Consider the following 22,042-nt stretch of genomic DNA (forward strand, 5'->3'; position numbering starts at 1 on the left):
CATAGGGGCCATCCCAAGGGGTAGGGCAGGTGAGCCGGGAGCAGGAAGCTGAGCATGGGTAAGCCACATGGAGAGTAAGGCTTCCTAACCGATGCTGTGGGTTGATGTCACTCTGCCAGAGCCTGGTGTATTTCCTCCTCCCTCCCCACATGCTCAAAACATCAAGCAAAATCTGCTCTTTCATCCAGGGTCCTCCACCTGGGAGACAGCTGCACCAGCACCCTTGCATGCCATCCTTCCAGCCAGAGAGCCAGCCACCCCTGGGTGCCTCCCTCTTAGGAGACGGCCTGGAGACAGACCTAGACCCCAGCCCACAGCACAGACCTGGCTCAGGAGGTGCCCACTGCAGGTTTATTAAAGACCACAGAAGAGAGTGGAGCTTCTCCCCAATGTGAAATGCAGCCCTTCTGGGAAGAAAGAATATTCCTTGTCCACAAGGGGTTGATCAGTGAGAAACCATGTGTGAGGCACGCGGCTGGTGGTGACCTCTGCAGCAGAAGACGTGGGCAGGCTTGTTGCTCCATGGGATTCACCTCCCAGTTTTTTCTGGGTTTCCAGGCTTGGCATGGGGGTGAGGTGCAAAGTGCAGGGCCACGGGTTAGGGGTGGTCTCCCAACATGTCCTCCAGGGCAGGATCTTGGGCCCCCGACTGCCTGGTCCTCGCTTTCTCCACTGACCCGTCATTGCCGCCGGGGCTCACACCAGGGGGATAGGGAAGGAGGCACAGGCCGCAAGGCCGCACATGTTCTTCCCACGCTCGATGAGGAAGTACCTGGGCAGAGGGAGGGTCTGAGCCCTGGCCAAGATCTGAGTCCAGGGGTAGGCCCTCCCATTTATTCACAAAAGAGTAGCGCTGGGTTTACTGGTCTCCAGGAAACCTCCGACTTGGCCACCACATGAACTCTCTCCCATTATTCTGTCCCTGCTTCACTTCTCTCCAGAATCTCCTGAGGGCCCCCTTCTCAGTCTTGCCTAGTTGGCCTCATGTTGGGGACCCCTCCTCAGATGAGGACATCAAGTCTGAGACTTGGAGAGACACAAAGTCACATTAAGATATGTCCCCAGGCCACCTGACTGCAGCCCCTTGTAGAAGGAGGGGCTGTCCACCACCCGTAAACTTGTTCCTTTGGATTCTCTCCCTCAGGGCCTCGCAGACATGGCTGAGTCCCAGCCGGGCCCTGTGTTGTGGACTGTCTCCTAGTGGCGGCCACAGGACCCACTGAGCCAAACGGACTCCTGTGCCTGGATACAGTCATTATAATCCGGGGCCTGAGATGAGAGAGGGGCTGCTGGAGGGTTCTCGAGGGGTGTGAAGGTTACAGCCTCAAATTCCCCTCTTTCTGGCCTGGGCTCAGGCTCAGTTGAGCAGCCCCTTCTCGGAAGCCACATTGAGGCAGAGGAGACACACACCCTCCCTCCCACCGAGGGCCCCCCAGACCTGGGCAATCACGCCTCCCTCAGCATTCGGGACCTAGAAGCTGCTTACCCCTTCATTCCCCAGTGGGGGCCCCAAGAGTTCTTCACGATCCAGTAGGGTATCCCTTTCTCTTCTCCGTACCCAACAGCCAGCACCGCGTGGTTTACTTTATCCGGAGTCTTATGACAGGAAGTACTGGAAAAGGAAAATAAATAAAGGCTTAAAAATATGGAAAGGGTGGGATTTCTCTGGTAGTCCACTGGTTGAGATGCTGTGCTTCCAACGCAAGGGGTATGGGTTTGATTGCTGATTGGGAACCTAAGATCCCACATGCCACGTGGCCAAAAAAAGGATGAAAGGATAACATGATTCAGTCACACCCAGCAAGTGATTTAGAGCAATGTTTTCCAGAGCGGGGACTGGGAGGCACTGAAGGTGGTGAGTTAACGTTGGTGTAGTCACAGGGCAGGAGAAGTGTTCTCTTCAGCCCCTTGGGTTCTGTTGACCCAAAGGAGTGAGATGTAGCATGGAGCTGGCTGGGCCGTGACACCTGATGCTTTCCAATACTGCTCACATTACAAGGAAGGAGCATCCCCTGACTGCGCCTTCTGAAGGCAGCACTGTCCGGCTAGAGCTTCACATGACACTGCTTTGGTGCCACTGTATTTAATTTTCACGATTACCCTGTATTTAGGGCAATTATACAGGCTTCTCATTTAAGACAGTGAACTAGTTCTCATGAGGAAATTCTGAGAATTTCAAGCGGATGAGCTGCAGTGGCCGTGCGATCATTCAACCAATGTGTAACTGAGCTGTTGGCACGTGTCAGGCCTGGGGCAAGGTGTGGGATACCAGCAGCATGCCCAACTGTGCTCCTGGATTTAGGAAGCTCCCTTTGGCAGGGAGCAGGCAGGCAAAGAGGCTGGTTCTATACAATGACAACTAGGGGGCTGACAAGAGCCCAAGGGAAGCGGACCCGACCAAGTGGGAACAGAATGGGCAGGGTGTGGGGGCAAGGAAGGCTTCCCTGGGAAGGTGGGTGCTCAGTGGAGTAGAAAATGGCACCCTGCTCTGGTATTCTTCCCTGGGAAATTCCGTGGGCAGAGGAGCAGGGTGGAACAGGGAGGATGTGGGTGGCTTTGATGGGATTTGAACTTGGAGAAAGGACAGATGATAGAGGCTCCCCAAGCCAAGCTAAGACATGGGACAATGGGTGTGTGTGTGTGTGTGTGTGTGTGTGTGCGCAGAAGTGGTGTGGTGAGAAGGGTGTTCAGAAGCTGACTGGCTCCAGGTGGAGGATGGACCATTAGTTGGGGCACAGGAACAAAGCAGTAAGGAGGCGATGGTGAGGAGAGGACATGTTTCTGAGCAGCAATCATGGGGCAGCATCTGATAAGGGGGAGGAGACAGGCAGGATCTGAGGTCCCTGCGGCCATCCAGCTTCATGTGGTGGGGAGGCCCTTGCCTCTCAGGGTCTACTGCTCAAGACTCGCTGGCAGAAGCGGGCCTGGAGACTCAGCAAACAGTTGGCCGTGGAGTTCAAGACATATGTGAGAAGAGGGCAGAGGAGAAAGTCCTGGAACACACTCGCATTTAGGGCTGGCCAGACTGCAATCGAGGCCACTGAGGAGATGCTGGGCAGCGACCAGAAGTGGCTGCACTCACTCTCATTGTAAAACAGGCAAAAGGAATGGATGAGAGGAAGCCCACGCCAGAGAACTCGATGACCCTTCAGCACGGGATTCTGGCATCTGGGAGCAGCTGTTTTCCCTTCCCTGTTTCATATCTTCACAGCTTTGAACACGGGTGTTCACCACCAGAGGCAGCTCTTCTGCTGAGCGAGGGGGAGCTCTGGGCTCAAACAGGGGCCCCTGACCTGCTGTGTGACTCCTGTCCTCCTCCCCAACTCAGGGACTGGGGATCCTGACCCTCAGGGCTGCAGGGTGATGTAATAGGCCAGCAAACGTGGCATGGGTGGAGAAATGGTCAGACCCGGAGTGAGACCTGGGCCCGGCCATGGGGAGCCCACCTGCCCCTCCTCCCCTGAGGATGCTGGGGTCCTGCTCACCTGGAGTAGATGCCCTTTCTGTACATCATAAAGTCAGCAGTCACCTCGAAGGCGAAGCTCACGGGGTTGTATAGGGCCACGGCCTCTACCATCGCCTCCTCGTCGTTCTGTGGACAGAGGGGCGGACACGTGGACACGCTGGCCTCTGCCACTTCCCCACCCCATGCGAGAAATGTGGCCCTTTGTTCCAAAGTAGGTAACAGAGGCACAGAGGAGGGAAGAGAAAGGTGTTTTAGACCAAAAAGCTACCACCAAAGGGGAACTTCCCTTCCTTGTAAGCAGAGCCTGCCCTGGACACTGGGGGCTGGTGTGGCAGGGGTCCCCTGCCAGGTGGTGCAGTGGTAAAAAAACCTGCCTGCCAATGCAGGAGATGAAAGAGACATGGGTTTGATCTGAGTTGGGAAGATTCCCTGGAGGAGGAATTGGCAACCCACACCAGTACTCTTTGGAAAATCCCATGGACAGAGGAGCCTGGTGGGCTATAGTCCACATGGTTGCAAAGAGTCAGACACGACAGTGATTAAGCACAGCACAGCCCTCTTGTGAGTGAATGGCCAGGATCCTTTGTGTTTTCTATTTGCTTATGGCCCCTTCCCCAAAACCCTGGCTGCCCTATGACCTCCCTGGACCTTGCTGGGCCTCCCTGCTTTGCTCCAAGAGAATCTGCACCCTTTGGTTTTGAGCCCAGGGTGCAGTGGAGACTCATTCACACTCTCACTCACAACCACATGCCACGGCCCTCCCGTGAGGCAGGGTCTCCCGGGGGTGCAGAGGTGAGTGGGACTCCCCTGTTCCATCCCCAGGACCCCTGCACCCACAAATCTAGTCTAAGGAGCTTTCATTGTTTTTGGTAGAACACCGGGGTTAGAAGTCCGTGAGCAGACAAGGCTCAGATGGTGGTAGAAACAACACCTGGCAAAGGACTGTGTGCCTGAGAAGGACTCAGCCCCGTCAGCTTGGGGTCGGGGTGGGGCAGTGGGAGAAGTCCAGGGCTTCCTAGGGGCTGCAGCTTTGAAGCGGAGCTGCAGACAGCAGCGGCTGGAACCAGCTGTGCTTGTGCTGTCTCAGTCGCGTCGGACTCTGTGCAACCCCATGGACTTAACCCATGCTGGTGTGGGTAACCATTTCCTCCTCCTCCAGGGGATCTTCCCAACCCAAGGATCAAAACCGAGTCTCCCGCACTGGCAGGGGAATTCTTCACCACTGCACTACCTGGGAAGCCCCTAGAATTACCTGGGGGGCTTTTAAAAAAATCCCAATGGCCAAGCTGCACCCCAGACAATAATGTTAGCATTTCTGGGGTGGGTCCAAGGCAGGAGGATTTCTTAAAGCATCTGTGCTGGGAACCACTGGGTTACCATGAGCTGAGGAGGCCATTCCCCTGGCTAGAGACCTTGGGGAGTTGAAGCAAGGAAGAGCTGAGGCCAGAGCTCTGCTGAAGGAGGGGCAGGCTGAAGAGGTCAGGGCACCAGCCTTCCTCAGTCCTCTCTCCCTGGAGAAGGGGCAGAGACCTGGCTGCAAAGGGCAAATGACTGCCTGGAAAGCAAGCTGCTTCCTTCCCTGTGCTCAGCAAAGGCCTTGTCAGGGCCGGTGAGACCAGGAAGGCCTGCCCACCAAGAGGTGGTGGGTGTCATGGGGATGGCCATTCCCATGGCCAAGGAGGGCTGGATGCCCATGCTGGCCTGCTCGTCAGGGCCTGCATGTGTCACAGACAAGTTTCTCTTGGGCACCAGGCAAAAGGGATTGGATTGACCCCCAGTGCACCTCTTCAGTTCAGTCGCTCAGTCATGTCCGACTCTTTGCAACCCCATAAATCGCAGCACGCCAGGCCTCCCTGTCCATCACCAACTCCCGGAGTTCACTCAGACTCACGTCCATCAAGTCCGTGATGCCATCCAGCCATCTCATCCTCTGTCGTCCCCTTCTCCTCCTGCTCCCAATCCCTCCCAGCATCAGGGTCTTTTCCAATGAGTCAACTCTTCGCATGAGGTGGCCAAAGTACTGGAGTTTCAGCTTTAGCATCATTCCTTCCAAAGAAATCCCAGGGCTGATCTCCTTGCAGTCCAAGGGACTCTCAAGAGGCTTCTCCAACACCACAGTTCAAAAGCATCAATTCTTCGGCGCACAGCCTTCTTCACAGTCCAACTCTCACATCCATACATGACCACAGGAAAAACCATAGCCTTGACTAGATGGACCTTAGTTGGCAAAGTAATGTCTCTGCTTTTGAATATACTATCTAGGTTGATCATAACTTTTCTTCCAAGGAGTAAGTGTCTTTTAATTTCATGGCTGCAGTCACCATCTGCAGTGATTTTGGAGTCCCCCAAAATAAAGTCTGACACTGTTTCCCCATCTATTTCCCATGAAGTGATAGGACCGGATCCCATGATCTTCGTTTTCTGAATGTTGAGCTTTAAGCCAACTTTTTCACTCTTTAGTTTCACTTTCATCAAGAGGCTTTTTAGTTCCTCTTCACTTTCTGCCATAAGGGTGGTGTCATCTGCATATCTGAGGTTATTGATATTTCTCCCAGCAAATGGGCCAGAGTGGGTCAGCCCCTGGTGAGTGTGTCTAAGAGAAACCGGCTGTTTTCTCAAGATAAATGTATCATAGTCAGAAACATCCCAATTAAAGGTTCTGGAATGCTATGATCTCTGTTTCAATCCAGCTTACACTTCTAGTTCTGCAACCCTGGTCAAGTTACTTAACCACTCTGAACCTTTCTTCATCCATAAAATGAAGGCAATAATGAAGGCAAAATCTCCTAAGATTGTCTTGAGTCTAAAGGAGATAACACAAGTTAAGTGGTTAGTACACTCCTTATGGCAGAAAGCAAAGAGGAACTAAAGAGCATCTTGATGAAAGTGAAAGAGGAGACTGAAAAAGCTGGCTTAAAACTCAACATTCAGAAAGTGAAGCTCATGGCATCTGGTCCCATCACTTCATGGCAAATAGATGGGGAAACAGTGGAAACAAGTGACAGGTTTTATTTTCTTGGACTCCAAAGTCACCGCAGATGGTGACTACAGCCATTAAATTAAAAGACACTTGCTCTTTGGAAAAAAAGCTATGACCAATTTGGACAGCATATTCAAAACCAGAGACATAATTTGTCAACAAAGGTCCATCTAGTCAAAGCTGTGGTTTTTCTAGTAGTCATGTAGGGATGTGAGAGTTGGACTATAAAGAAAACTGATTGCTGAAGAATTGATGCTTTTGAACTGTGGTGTTGGAGAAGACTCTTGAGAGTCCCTTGGACTGCAAGGAGATCAAACCAGTCAATCCTAAAGGAAATCAACTCTAAATATCCATAGGAAGGACTGATGCTGAGGCCGAAACTCCAATACTTTGGCCACCTGATGTGAAGAATTGACTCATTGGCAAAGACCCTGATGCTGGGAAAGATTGAGGGCAGGAGGAGAAGGGGACAACAGGATGAAATGGCTGGATGGCATCATTGATTCGAAGGACATGAGTTTAAGCAAGCTCCAGGAGCTGGTGATGGACAGGGAAGCCTGGCGTGCTGTAGTCCATGGGGTCGCAGAGTCGTACATGACTGAGCGACTGAACTGAACTGTTGGGACTTCCCTAGTGGCCCAGTGGTTAATCTACCTGCCAATGCAGGGGACATGGGTTCAATCTCTGGTTCAGGAAGATACCACATGTGATGGAGCAATTAAGCCCAATGCACCACAACTAGTGAGTTTGTGTGCTGCAACTACTGAAGCTCATGCACCTAGAGCCTGTGCCCCACACCAAGAGAAGCCACTGCAATGAGAAGCCCATGCACCACAACGAAGAGTAGCCCCCCTCACTGAAACTGGAGAAAGCCCGCACACAGCAATGAAGACGCAGCGCAGCCAAACAAATGAATTTGAAAAAAAAAAAGTGAACCAAACTCATAGCCACAGATTCATGTATATCATTTCACTGTTAAGCAAAGTAATCTTTGCGTGACTGTAATTTAAAGTGTTTAATATTGGGACTTCCTTGGTCATCCAGTAGTTAAGAATCCGCCTTCTAACACAGGAGATACAAGTTCAATCCATGGTCCCAGTGCCATGGAGCAACTAAAACTAAGCCCGAGCACCACAACTGCTGAGTCCACATGTTGCAACTGTTGAAGCCCATGCTCTGCAATAAGAGAAGCCACTGCAACGAGAATCCCACACACTGCAACTAGAGAAAGCCAGTGTGCAGCAATGAAGACCCAGTGCAGCCAAAAATTAAAAACAAGAAAGAATGAACACTTGTGCAGACTTGGGCCAGGACCAGAGCACCTGACCGCTGACCCCTGCTCTATCCCTTCCATCTTACACCCTGCTGCCATCATGGTGACTGACATTCATGAATAATCAAAACCTTTTCAGTCAAAGGGATGTGCTGCCCAGAAAGGCTGCCATGCCATAACCCTTGGCCATCCGATGGCAGTGGAGGCTGCCTCCTGATCAAAACGTGTTCCCCATTGCAGAGAAGGGTTGGTACTCACCAGTGTGATGTTGGCTACATCCTTGACAAAAGCAATGGCCTTACTGGGCTGGTACTTGCAGTCACCATCCTGTTCAGGGGGCAAAGGTCATGGGATACAGGTTGGGGATGCTTACCCTGCCCTCGCCACCCCGTGCAATTTGATAACATTGATAAAGCAAAAGCTATAGGTACCAGGACTTGGGTGAGGGGGATCACTTAGGAGAGAATCAGAGGCATCCTTGTCCCTGAGGATGTTACAGTTCAGTGGGAGGAGACCATGCTGGCTTTGGCAGAGGTGGGCTCAAGTAGCCCCTGGTGGGAGCACGAGGACGGGGCCTGACCCAGTCCAAGGAGGCTTGCTGAGAAAAGGAACCCAGTAAGAGCCTGCATGGCAGGGGAGGGAGGGCCAGTCTCAGTCCAGGGAAGATGACCAACAAGAGGCAGGACACGTGCAGGGAAGAGCAAGCCCCTCTGAGATGGAGAGACAGTCAGGATGACAACACAGGACCTGAAGTTTAGGAAGCAGCAAGCGGTTGGGCGGGAGCGGAAGGTTTCCAAGGGGAGAGTTAAGTCAAAGACAAGACTGGGCAGACAGATTCGGGCAGAGGGACTTGGAAGGCAGGCCGGAGAGTCTGGAGTTTATCTTGCAAGCCCTGGGGAGCCTCTGAAGAATTCTGAACTGAGTGTACTCAGAGCTTGGTCTGAGAGGCCACTCTGGCAGCCCCTGGGGGAGGGTGGCCCAGGACAGACCACCCTCAGAGATCTAGGATGAAGGGGGACCAAGGGCTGAGTGGGGGAAGGGACACAGGACAGACCAAGGAGCAGAAGCAAGAAGGTCTCTGTAGGGGGAGGGTCTGGGCAGGGGGATTGCCCTGAGAAAGGGACACAAGTAGCCAAGAGGTTTTTGGGAAAGGTGGTGCCTCCCATGGCTGGGAGGGGCAACACTGGAGGAGAGTCCTGGGTTTGGGGGAAAATCAGGGTGCCCAGCCGTGCACAGGCGGGGCTGAGGTGAGAGCAGGGGAGGCCCTGGGCCCAGGAGCATTGTCTGCATGGACACGGAGTGTAGAAGCCCACAGATGGCATTCTGGTGCACCCTCGGCAGGAGGTGTGGGCCAGGCCATGAGCAGAGACGGTGCTGCCATGGACAGGGCGTAGAGGCCCCAGGACAGCTGAGCACTGGGGCTCAGACAAACAGAGGAGGCCAAAGAGTGAACATGAAGAGACAACACAGAATTCAGGAGGGAGTAGGAGTCCTCAAGAGGGTACAGGGGAGGGGTGTGTCCTGAGGCTGGGACAAGAACAGAAATGGGGGCCCTGCAGACTAAGAAAATGGAGCCCAGGAGGGGAGAACAAAGATGGGGGGAGCCCAGGGGTGCCCTGCGACCAAGAAGATGGAGCCCAGGTGGGGAGAAAAAAGATAGGGGGCTCTGGGGGGCCCTACAGACCAAGAAGACGGAGCCCAGGCTGCCCGAGTTACCTGGCCCCTGTAGGGGTAGGTGTCTTCACCCATGATGCCCTTGTTGTACCGGATGTACTCGAAGGCCTGGCTGGGGAGACCCCTGCAAGAAGCACACACAGCTGTGCCCACCTGGGACCGGCCCCGATAGAGGTAGGGCCTGCGGAGGCTGGGGCATGCCAGACGTCTGCCCTGGCGGAGCTGGGGGGCTGTGGTAGTGACTTCAGCCCTGAGTCCTAGGACAAGCCTGAGCGTGGTTCCCTGCAGGAGACTCCTGTGCTGGCTGCCGCTGAAGCAGGACTCGCCCGGGAGAGGGCTGGGCCGCTGGGAAGGGGCGGGAGGTAAGGCTGGGAGCCTGCTCTGGGGGAACACGAGGGGCCTGGCTTTATACCTGTGTACACAGGAAAGGTCTTAGAGCACTGCACGTGAGGAGGAGATGAGGGCTGGAGACACTGGGAACCATGAGTCAATGCCTAACAACCTGTTTGAAGAATAGGCCAGGAGGTAGGTAGACAGACTGGGAGTTTGGGGTTAGCAGATGCAAACTGGTATGTCTAGGATGGATAAACAACAAGGTCCTACTGTATAACACAGGGAACTATATTCAATACCTTGTGATAAACCACAATGGAAAAGAATATGAAAAAGAATGTGTGTATGTGTATATAACTGTCGCTGTTCAGTCGCTAAGTCATATTTGACTCTGACCCCATGGATTGCAGCACGCTAGGCTACCCTGTCCTTCACTATTTCTCGGAGTTTGTTCAAACTCATGTCCATTGAGTCAATGATGCTATCCAACCATCTCATCCTCTGCTGCCCTCTTCTCCTCCTGCCTTCCGTTTTTTCCAGCATCAGTGTTTTTTTCCAATGAATCCGCTCTTCGCATCAGGTGGCTAGAGTATTGGAGTTTCAGCTTTAGCATCAGTCCTTCCAATGAGTATTTTGGGTTGATTTCCTTTAGGATTGACTGCTTTGATCTCCTTGCTGTCCAAGGAACTCTCAAGAGTCTTCCCCAGCACCACAGTTCAAAGGCATCAATTCTTTGGTGCTAAGCCTTCTTTATGGTCCCACTCTCACACTGGTACGTGACTACTGGAAAACTATAGCTTTGGCTATACGGACCTTTGTCAGCAAAGTGATGTCTCTGCTTTTAAATATGTGTATAACTATGGGGTTGCAAAGAGTCGGACATGACTCACCAACTGAACAACAATGATGTGTATAACTGAGTCACTTTGCTGTACGGCAGTAATTAACACAACACTGTAGTTCAACTAGACCTCAATAAACAAATAAATGGGCCAGGAGAGCAGGCCCGGCAAAATACAGTGTTTCCGCCTGAACGTGGCACCTCATCTATAGAAAAGCTCCTTCACACAGCCTGCCGAGCTGGGGCAGCCAAAGCTTTAGAGTAGGGGACCCCAGTCTCTCGGCCACAGACCAGTACCTCCTGTCATCATCAAGATTAGATTAGAAATAAAAGCACAATAAATGTACTGTACTTGAATCATCCTTAAACCATCCCCACTCCATCTCCGCCTCCCCCCCGCCACATCCCCAATCCATGGGAAAATCGTCTTCCATGAAACCAGCTCCTGGTGCCAAAAAGGCTGGGGACTGCTGCCCTAGAGAATTCGCAGACAGCCGACCAGACACCTGTGTGTGGATCTTGCTTCTGCAGGACAATGTGCTTCTCATTCTGTGAATTCCTTTGGCCACTCACCCAGAGGCCTGGGTGGTGGATGAGGCCAAATGCGCTGAGGGGTGACAGCCAGGTGACAACCGGGAAAGAGGACAGATTCTGGGAGCAGACAGGCCTGGGCCTGGCTTATAGGTCTGCCCACTCCAGCTGATGGACCTTGGGTATGTGGGGTGACCATCCTCCTCTTTAAGCGGGGCCAATTTTGCTCCCACCCAGGACAGAGTCTCGGCCCATCCTAGACCCAACAGAAGCAACCCCGGGAAATGAGAAGGGGCTCCAGGCCTCCCTACCCCGGTCTGGGACGTACCCTTGGCAGCCATGGTTGTTAAAGTTCTGGGCGCAGTCCACCAGCTGCTGCTCAGCCTGGAGAAGGAACACATACCTGGTGAGCTAGGTGTTCACCAGGAGAGCCCCCAGCTCAGGGGCCCCTGAGCCGACCACACCTGTGGCCCCACCAGCTCTGGGTCAGGAGGATCAGGTTATACTCCCCCAGGGCAAGGTCCATCTCTGCGTCCGAGGAGCCAGCCCAGAGCCAGCGCCTTTTGGGGAAGAGCTCAGTGATGACCTGGCAGCCAAGCCGGCATGTGAGAGGGTGAGGAGGGGCCGGAAGGGTGCACGTAGGTGGGCCCCCATGGTGGCATGTGGGAGGGAGGGGACAGGCCTTCCCTACTTCTGGGCCCTGGTGGCCCTTGCCAGTTTAGCCCTCTCTTCCCCTGTTTCCCTATGCAGGATGCCGTGGTCTGACAGTCACCCCTTGCTCTGGGGGCTCTGGGGGTGAATACACAGGTCCCTGCTCTCCCCTGCAGGAAGACGACTAGCCTGGGAGGGGGTGCAGCTCCTACAGGACTGCCTCCCAGGCAGGCTCTGCTCCCTGAAGGCCCTGGGTTCCCAGACCGAGGAACACCCAGACCCACTCAGGAATGAGCCTCAGTCCTTCCAAACTGTCAGGGAAGGTTTGCATGCCAAATATCCATGAGACTGGGACACAAAGTCCAGCTGACATGGCCACTGTCTTCTAATGCCCTGAAGAAGCCTGAAGGCGTGGCCTGCCCTACCAAGTCAGGGCTTGGAGCCAAGCTGTGGCCCCTGCAGGAGGAGACCCTGACCCCACGCTACCCCACATCCCACCCCGCCTCGTGGCTGGTCACTCACCAGGAAGGGCAACTTCCCTGTTGCTATAGCGACAGCAGACTCCAGGGCCCCAGTGGTGGAGAAGGTCCAGCAACTGCCGCAGCTGCCCTGGAGGCCAGAGTGGAGAAGCGGAGTCAGAACCTGAGCCCCTCAGGCTCCTGAGAACCTCAGTGGACCAAGCCCCAACTCACATCTGTCCGTGCTGATCTCACAAGCCCCAAGTGGCTGGCATCCTTCTCCCCATGTTACAGATGAGAAGACTGAGGCTTGTGAAAAAGGGGCGGCAGCAGCTGTGCACTCCCCATCCGGCCCCTCGCTGACCAACCGCCACTGTCCTGCAAGGGCTGGAGTTCCTCCCGGCTCCATTCTGTGCTCTTCTACATGTCCTACTTTTTTTCTTTCCTTGCTGCACCACGAGGCACAGGGGATCTTAATTCCCCAAGCAGGCATCGACCCACACCCTCTGCAGTGGAAGTTGAGTCTTAACCACTGGACTGCCTGGGAAGTCCCTCTACTTCTGAATCTCCTGCTGGCTTCTCTTCTTCCCACTGCTCTCAACAGAAGGACTCACCAAAGTCCTATTTCCAGAACCTTCTCTCTCACCTTTCCCCCTCCAATATCACCCACAGTCCTGTCAAACTAACAACTTCCCAGACCCCACTTCAGCCCTGACCTCTGCCCAGACCCAGACTACCTGCCTCCCAGAGGACCCCACCTGTATACACCCCAGACACCATAGACCCTGGGTGTCCTGCCCCAGCCATCTATCTCCCCGTCCTCTGCCATGATCACGGCCACTGACCAGTCTCCTGACACCTCACTGGGGCCAGGTGTCGGGTGCTGGAGCCTGCCTGCCCACTTCAGATCACAGTCCTGCCTCCACCCACCATGTGAGCTGGGCAAGGGGTGTCTCCTCATCCCCCAGTTTCATCACTTGTACAACAGGAACCACCATGCTTGCCCCACAGAACTGTCAGAAGCACAGATAAGATCCTGCCAGTCATGCAGTTACCCCACGGGTTCAGTAACACCAGCTGCTGTTAGCATCTTTCTCTCATCCCCATCTTTGTCTCTTTTCCACCCTTTGTTGGCTCAACCATCCATAGACTACTTCTGAAACGTCTCCTCAGATCCTTTCCTCACTGTTCTTGTCTACTCACTTGTCTCCTGGAAAGAGCCTTCACTCTCCCCCCATCCCCAGTCTCTTCTTCTCAAATCCTTCCCTTGGCAGCGGGAGGGGAGGGCCTGATCAGAGTATCTCTGGTCAAGGAGGTGGGCTTGGCCACTGAGGAAAGAGACAGAGCAGGCCTTGAGCAGAGACCTGCTTGGTTTGCACCTTCAGCCCTTGAGGCTGCTGAGCTAATGTCAGATCCTGTCGTCAGACCTGTAACCATATGGTGGCTATAGTGAGAGCCCATATACACCCACAGGGGTGACCACCTTGTTCCAGCCCCTCTGCTCAGGGGTCTCTCTCCTGCCTGATAGCTAGCTAACAAGAGGACCCAGAACATCCTTGGCAGACCTCTGCTTCTTCCTTGCCCAGAGGGTGAGGGGGTTCAGGCTTCCACATTGAATACTTGTTGGGCTTTGAACTGTCCTGGGATTCTCAGATGGTTAAAAGCCACCTTGGGGTCTTAGGGGAGGGGACTGACTTCACCCTACCCCTCTGCTGGAGCGGAGGCTCGTTTTGGCTTCTGGGTTCTGGCTGAACTGTCTAGTTCACTAGGCAGGCTCTGGGAATCCAGTGAGCCTGGGGGCATCATGGCCGCGTCATGTGGATTTCAGGAAAAGGAGAAAATGTTTCTCATGGCGAGTTTCAGTGGAAAGCCAAGTGCTACCAGGAGCGGAACCTTCACCCTGTGTTTCCTGGGAGCAAGGGGTGGGGATGCTTCTGAAGATGGCCACTGCACTGTCGCTTCCGGGGACAGCAGGGCCCAGGCTCCCAGCAGTGTGTGGGGCCCTCCAGCCAGCCGCTCATCCTTGGCCCTCAGTGCAGGGACCTGCCACCACCTTCCTTGCCTGGCACGCAGTGTTCTGCAGGAGGTGCTCTTCAGAGCACGTCTGCAAAGCTGCGTTCCTTGACCACTTGCAGCTCCCTTGAGGGAGGCAGAGGGCCAGGGAGGGGCTGCGCCTGGTGCCTTGTGGAGTGGATGGAGGACAGGAAGAAAAGACCTGTAGGAATGGGGTCCTGTATCCAGTTACAGAAGGGCACAGATGTTTAGGGTGACTGTAGGAGAGACCTAGGGCCAGCGGGGAGCTTTAGACAGGGCAGTGGGGCAGGAGGGAAGGGGTACACTTCAGCCCAGAGAGGAACTACATCCATAAAAACAATGACCTCCTGACCTTTTGGAGGAAGGCAGCTGGAAAGATAATGAATGGAGTTGAGGGTATTACTCTTTGTGTTTTGGGATTCTCTTGAGTTTTTCTTCCTAGCATACTGTCTGAGAATGTTGTTGTTTTGGAGGAAAAACTGGGGACCATCATGCATACCTGATTTTTCACTGGTGTGACAAAATTTCCTTTTTCTCGCCAGTCCATGGAGGGTGGGTAGGGACCAGTACCTCGAAGGTAGTTACTTTTGGTGGCTGAGCAATTCTGAAATGACAAATTACAAGTTTTTCAGGGGAAAAAACCCACATTTCTGATGGAAAAGTATGTAATTAAAATAGTCACCACGGGAGAATGAGAAAGATTATGGTTGTCTGAACCATCCTATTGTACTCTATTAGTTCCAAATGCTAAATGACAGGTCCTTTGGGGGGCTCAGGTTGGGGCAGTTAGGACAGGGAGGGCAGATTTAGCAAATAAAAATACAGTTCACCCAGTTAAAGTTGAATTTTAGATCAATGACGAAAAGGTTGTAGTGCACATCCCATGCAATACTTTGGATATTACTTATGCTAAAATATTATTTGCTGGGACTTCTCTGGTGATCCAGTGGTCAAGAATCTGCCTGCCAATGCAGGGAACCCAGATTTGATCCCTGTTCCAGGAAGATCCCACGTGCTCTGGAGCAACTAAGCCCAAGTGCCACAACTACTGAAGCCCGCGTACCTTAGAGCCTGCAACAAGAGAAGCCACTGCAAGGAGAAGGCTGTGAACCACAGACAGAGAGTAGCACCCACTCAACCCACTCACTGCAACTTAAGACAGTCCTGTCAGCAAACAAAGACCCAGCGCAGCGGAAAAAAAAAAAGCGCCAAACAGAAAAGACTCAGATTTGGTCCCAGTGAATAATACCCACCTGAGGCTCTGACCAAAGATACTTGCGTTTTAATTCGGCAAAGCTCATGTCTGAAAATTGATTCAGTCCCACTGAAAAAAGAGAAGGCAGAAGAGGAAACAGTCAAACAAAAAAACAAAACAAAACAGAGGTGTTCAGTAGATCACTAATAAAAAAACAGAAAAAATAATGAAATCTCACATTCCCTCGTGTCCTATCTACAGGCCCTCAACTTTGCTTCTTTGAATTTTTAAACGGAATGGACACAGTTGAACTGTTTTAAAACAAAATTTTAAATTTATTTTTTACTGAGGTATAGTTGACCTTTGAACAACGTGGTTTGAACTGGGCAGATCCACTTATACGTGGATTTTTTTCCAATAGTGAATACTACAGTGCAACATGATCCCGAGTTGATGTAATCACGGGATGCAGAACCGTGGATACAGAGAAAGTACACATATGGAGGAAATGCATATATGGAGGGCAGACAATCAGCTATACTCAGATTCTCAACTGTGCAGATAGTTGGTGCCTCTGACCCCACACTGTTCAAGGGTCAACTACAATTTACTACACCAAGGTCACCCTGACTGTACTTCAAAATTCCCTGGGGAATTCTGCAACAGTACCAGTGTCTGGGCTGCACCCCAGAGATGCGGACGTAGCGCGCCTGGGCACTCATTTTTTAGATGCCCCGTTAGTAGGTCTGGTGGATGTCCGGGTACAGAACCACCACATCTGCGCCAAGTGCCTGCCACCTGTTACCTCCTTCAGTCTTCATAGTCTGGCGGGGGGAGCCTTATGATCTCCACTTGACAGTCAAGTGAAACTTCAGAGCTGTCAATGCCCCCCAGGGTTGACACAGCCAATATTGGGCAGAAATGAGGGTCAAACTGAGGTTTCCTTCCACTTCACGCTTCTGCCCATGTTACTCACTTAGTCGACAGTGTCGTCACTTCTGAGTCCTCAGTGTATGTAGCGAGTGTTTCTAGTGAAACGAACCCAGACTGAAGGCAGATGTCCTAAGGAGCTGCTCGTGAGTCCAGAAGCACTGCTCCCCTCGGCAGCCCAGGGGCTCAGCATCTGGGCTGGACCCTCAGAAGGCAGGAACACCACAACCCTTCGGAGGGACACCCTAAAGTTACAAGCCCTTGAATCTCAGAGAACAATAGCAGAGCTGGAATGTGAGGTTGGCCCAGCCTAGCTTCAGAGCCTTGGTGGCTGCTCTCCCCCTGCCCCGCTCCCAAGCCCAGTGGACCCTGTAATCATTCATTTCTTTCCAGATCTGAGCTGCTCCCTTCTCCCAGGGATGAGCGGCCTGGAGGCAAGGTGTCCCCACGTACTTTTAAATGTGTGGTTCCTGGCGTTGTGGGCGTTGATCTCCCTCAAGTTGCTGGCAAACACCTGCAGCCTGTGGTGGTACTCCTCTGAGCTGTATTTCTTTTGATGCTGAAACACATTAGCAATAAGTCACGGAAACAGGACGCTGCTCACCAGAGGGTAACGGTTTTGTCTTCTAAGAGGAGGAATGGAGGTTTTCTTCCTGCCATGATTCTCAGGCCAAAACTGTATTAGAGGTGGGATACTGCCCTGGGTCTCTGCAGAGCATGGGGAAGTTTATATAGAAACCCCTCTGCCTCCAGGGGCCTGTGGCCAGAACAAAGGCTATGCAGCTGCCGTAGAGTCAGTCAAGAGACAGAGAAGGCCTGTCACGTTTAGGTCAGCCCTGGATGCTACGACTGGCACTAGGTCAAGTTCATGGCAGAAATCAACATTTTTCAAAAATATGCACACCAGTGTTTTTCAATTGATTTTGTAGCCAGTTACACAATGTGATTTGAATACAAAAAATGTAAATGAATCTGAAGGTTTCCAAGGCTGCTAGCCAACTTCACCACTGGGGACCAGACCACTGTTTGGAAGGAACTCACTTAACGAAATCTTTTTGCAGTGTTTGACTCATCCCCTTGTGGGAAAAACACAGGGGAGGGGAGCTGGAAATTCCTCATTCATCGTCTCAAATCTAGGACAGTTTGTTCTGATAACAGGAAACAGTGAAGTGAGAAACTTCAGAAAGAAGAAGTTGGAGACTGACCTGCACCATCCATGACTGAAAGTGAAACTTCTCTGCAAAAAGGAAAAAAAAAAAAATTAAGTCTGGGTGCCTTGTGGTCATGTCTATAGCCAAGTGGGGCACAAGAGAACGGATTTGCATATTAATAAACTGGGTTAAACTTAAAGCACCAAAAATGGTGGTATATAACACAGAATTTGAAAAGGAACTAAATTCTTACTGCTTTTGTGCTCCAAATTAATTTTGAAAAAGTACATGCCATTAACCTACAGTATTAAAAATCAGGATAATGGTAATACTTAGTGAGGAGTCAAAGGGGGCTTCTGGGGTGCTGGTAATGTTCTGTGGCTTCATCTGCATGCCAGTTTCAGGAGTATGCTTAGATGATGAAAGTTCACTGAAATGCATATTTAATGATTTGTGTTCTCTTCTGTGTCATATTTTAAGAAGTTAATTTAAAAACCTAAATGCCAGGACTTCCCTATTGATCCAGTGGTTAACACTGTAGTTCCAGTGCAGGGGGTTTGATCCCTGATTGGGGAACTAACCCCACATGCTGCATGGAGAGGCCAAAAATAAATACATAAAATTAAAAAAAAGTATTGAATTTAACAGAGAGCTTGTTATTCATGATAACACAAATAAATACTTTAAAAACCCTTATATACCCTGTGTCAGCAATTTTTAAAAAAGGGACAGATGATAAATATTCTAGACTTTGCAATCTCTACAGTCTGTTACAACTACTCAACTCTACCCTCGCATGTGAAAATGAAGGGGTGTGACTGTTTCAATAAAACTTTATTTACAAAAACGGGCTGCCTAGTTGTTTGTAGACTCTTACTATATCCACCCTTGTACATTTTTAAATGTAAAACTGCATTTCAAATTTAAATAGCTGCAAAGGATGTACACCAGTTTATTGCAATTAATGACATTTAAAAATATGACTGTTCCATCATCTTCAAAGGATGCTAGCCAAAGAATTCCATATACCATCACGATGTGATACCCACCATCAATAACATGAACAAGCCCTTCTATAAGAGCTGAATAGTTCATATAGTTTCTTTTTCTCCTTGAACCCCCATCTCCATCCACATCTCACAGAATTTTATCCTAAGGGAGTATCTGTTTAATTTATTTTGGGGGGCCACATTGCAGGGCATGTAGGACCTAGTTCCTTGACCAGGGATCAAACCCATGCCCCCTGCATTGGAAGCGCAGAGTCTTAACCACTAGACCACAATGGAAGTCCCAGGGAGTATCTGTTTATACTTCATTGCTCTAGTATCCTTTTATGCAATGACAAGCATGGAAAGTATAAATTTAAATTACTGTTACTCCTGGTGACCCATATACCTCTGGATATTATAAAAGTTCATTCTGGATTAAGTCATCATCATTATTAAGACTCCAACTGATTAAAAACATGTCAAATATATTATACCTAATGAAAAGCAATTGTTAAACATAAAAAGTAAACTTGCATTGGAGAGGCATCTCTTAATGAGGTAAATTAAACTTAATTAATGCTCTCCTCATGGATTTATATATTCATGAGTGATTATTACCTGTTTTTCTGAATGGGTTAGCATTAATTCTGATCTTTGTCTCAGCCCTTTGAAAGGGCTGAGAAATTCTGCTCAGATAAGCAGGATTGCTTATTGCTTCTGGGAACAGAAGGCAAGTTTTAGAGCAAAGTCACGCAATTCCTCATACTCCTTTGTACACCCCCACATCACATGGCACTCTATTGCTAAACATTGTCTCTAGGACCCTTGGAAGTAAAGGGTGTGGAAATGGATTTACTGTCTGTACTGGTATCACTTGGTACTTTCCTGTGTTCCTCCACTGGTCCATGGGCTTCCCAGGTAGTGCAGTGGTAAAGAATCCGTCTGTCAATGCAGGAGACACAGGCTTGATCCCTGGGTCAGAAAGATCCCTTGGAGGAGGAAATGGCAGCCCACTCCGGTATTCTTGCCTGGAGAATCCCATGGACAGAGGAGCCAGGCGGGCTATCATCCATGGGGTCACAAAGAATTGGACACAACTGACCACACACATGTGCCACCAATCCACACCCTGCAGCTGGAAGATCACAGTTGTATGGAATTTAGCTCTCCCCTTGTGGGTCATAGATCTATTCCAGAAACCAAGTGACAGTCATTTTTCCTGAGAAAGAAATGCACATTTCTCCAGGATATCCCCTGCGTGCGGTTTGCTGCTGCTGCTGCTAAGTCACTTTAGTCGTGTCCGACTCTGTGCAACCCAATAGACGACAGCCCACCAGGCTCCCCCATCCCTGGGATTCTCCAGGCAAGAATACTGGAGTGGGTTGCCATTTCCTTCTCCAATGCATGAAAGTGAAAAGTGAAGTCACTCAGTCGTGTCCGACTCTTAGCGACCCCATGGACTGCAGCCCACCAGGCTCCTCCGTCCATGGGATTTTCCAGGCAAGAGTGCTGGAGTGGGTTGCCATTGGAGGACTGCAAATCTTGGTTAGCCATTATAGCTGATGGCTTCAGAAGTGAAAAAGTGAAGTGAAAGTTGCTCAGTTGTGTCTGACTCTTTGCGACCCCACGCACTGCAGCCTGCCAGGCTCCTGTGTCCATGGATTTCCCAGGCAAGAATACTGGAGTAGGTTGCCATTCCCTTCTCCAGGGGATCTTCCCAACCTAGGGATCAAATCCAGGTCTCTTGTATTAGCAAGCAGACTCTTTACCATCTGAGCCACGAGGGAAGCCTGATGGCTTTAGAGGAAGACAGATCTCAGCGTAGGACCAGGGCTTGAGGCAGATGGAGTTTAGGACAACTGACCAATGTTTGCCTGCAGAGGTTTCAAAAGCTACAAGCAGGCGTGAAAATCCAGCACTACTTCTCATTCGTTGGAGGTCAGAGGGAGAAAGAGCCAGAGGTGATCTTGGGGTGGGGCCAGAAGGACATCTGGTGACCCTTGCACACTAATCTCAGACCCATTTTAGTCCATTGTGACTTTTGGAAGAAAGCACACATCCTTTCTTTATGTGCTGTTTCGGGGAGCACATGGTACTATCTAGAACAGGGGTTAACAAACTCTGACTTGCCATTTGTTTTTGTATGGCCCACGAGCTAAGAATGTTCATGTTTAAAAATGTTTTTTTGAAAACCACATTGTGTAGCACTTTAAAATCATCTGAATTCAAACTTCAGTGTGTCTAAATAAAAGTTTCTGGGAGCACAACTGGCTCATTCATTTACATACCACCTTTGGCTGCTTTCAGCACAGAATTAAGTAGCTGATACGGAGACTGTGTGGTCCACAAACAGCCTAAAGTATTTACTATCTGGCCATTCACAGGAGAAGCATGCCAAACCCTACTCTGGAAGAACGGCTTCCAGCACCAGCCCTCCTCCCCCACGCAGGCCACATGGCCCTGGCTGGCCGGCAGCTGGGTTTCTTCAGGTTGGGACTGAGCTGAGCTGGGTGTAGTCCCAGGTCTGCAAGACTGGGGGGCTTCTTTGTATCATTGGGTCGGGAGGAATGAGGCAAGATTCTAGTGGAAAAGATTCCTCCTCAGGGATCTTTGTCCTATCCCCAGGCTACTCTTTGGCTACATTCTTTGTCCTCAGGGTGAGGAGGCAGGTGGTCTTGGGAGGTCAGAGCCTGTGCGCGGTGGGCTGAGGCTGAGGGTGGTGGGCAGGGGGCAAGGCAGGAGGACCTTCGGGACAGCCTTTAGCTTGGGTAGGTGGCTGGATTTGCAGCAAGAGAACTAGGGTAAGAGCAGCAGGAAGCTGGACCACTCAGCTTCCTGAGTGGAAGCCCTGGGGCGTACAGGGGAGCCCTGGGGCTTGACCTTACACCCTGGGTCCTTGGAACAAACAGCCTCAGTTTTCAGGGGCTAAATCTGCTGTGGCTCCGCACAGTCACTCCTTGAAAGGGCAAGTCCAACCCATTCACAGGCTCTCAAGGCACCCCTGGGGATGTCCCCTGTGCCCAGTTCCTGGGAGCTGCCAGAAAAGGCTGGGAAGTCCCTGCCAGCCTCTGGCAGGGTGAGATCCGGGTCCTCTGAGTCTCCAGGTACGGGGTGGAGAGCAGAAGGGGCGGCTGGGGCGTTTCCGGTCAGCGCCCCTGAGCAAGGGGGACCCCCGGGCACCTATCCATCCGCTCCTCGGGTCCCGCAAGACCCTCACCCTCCAAACCTCCCCCTTCTCTAGCCCACACCCCACACCATCACACAGGCTACCCTTCCTGGACTCCGGTCCCGATCCGCAGAGCCCCAGGGCCTCGGGCCTGTGACGTGGGCTGCCCGGCTCCTCCCAAGCGCGGAGTCCTGACCAGCCCAAGTTCTCCAGTCTCCGACCTGCCGGCTCCTCTCCGGGAGCGCCCCGTCCCCGTCCCCGGAGTCCCCGTACCTAAAGAGTTCACGGCCAGTTCGGCGGCGCCGCAAGCGGGGGCGCCCAGGAGCCAGGCTCCCGCGCAGAGCAGCGGCAGGACGGCCCACATCGCGGC

At 51.7% G+C, this 22,042-nt stretch overlaps 1 protein-coding gene across 1 annotated transcript; it reads right to left on the minus strand.

The window, feature by feature from the left end:
* CTSH (cathepsin H) lies at positions 668-22,042 on the minus strand. Its single transcript, NM_001314163.1, is given in 12 exon segments — positions 668-772; positions 1,487-1,612; positions 3,486-3,592; positions 7,978-8,046; positions 9,436-9,517; positions 11,427-11,482; positions 12,272-12,358; positions 14,741-14,845; positions 15,495-15,565; positions 16,820-16,925; positions 17,572-17,603; positions 21,946-22,042. Coding segments are annotated over 12 exon segments (1,008 nt in total). The 5' UTR covers positions 22,037-22,042; the 3' UTR covers positions 668-696.

This window comes from Capra hircus, chromosome 21 (genome assembly GCF_001704415.2).
Source record: "Capra hircus breed San Clemente chromosome 21, ASM170441v1, whole genome shotgun sequence".
In the NCBI taxonomy this organism is placed as follows: domain Eukaryota; kingdom Metazoa; phylum Chordata; class Mammalia; order Artiodactyla; family Bovidae; genus Capra; species Capra hircus.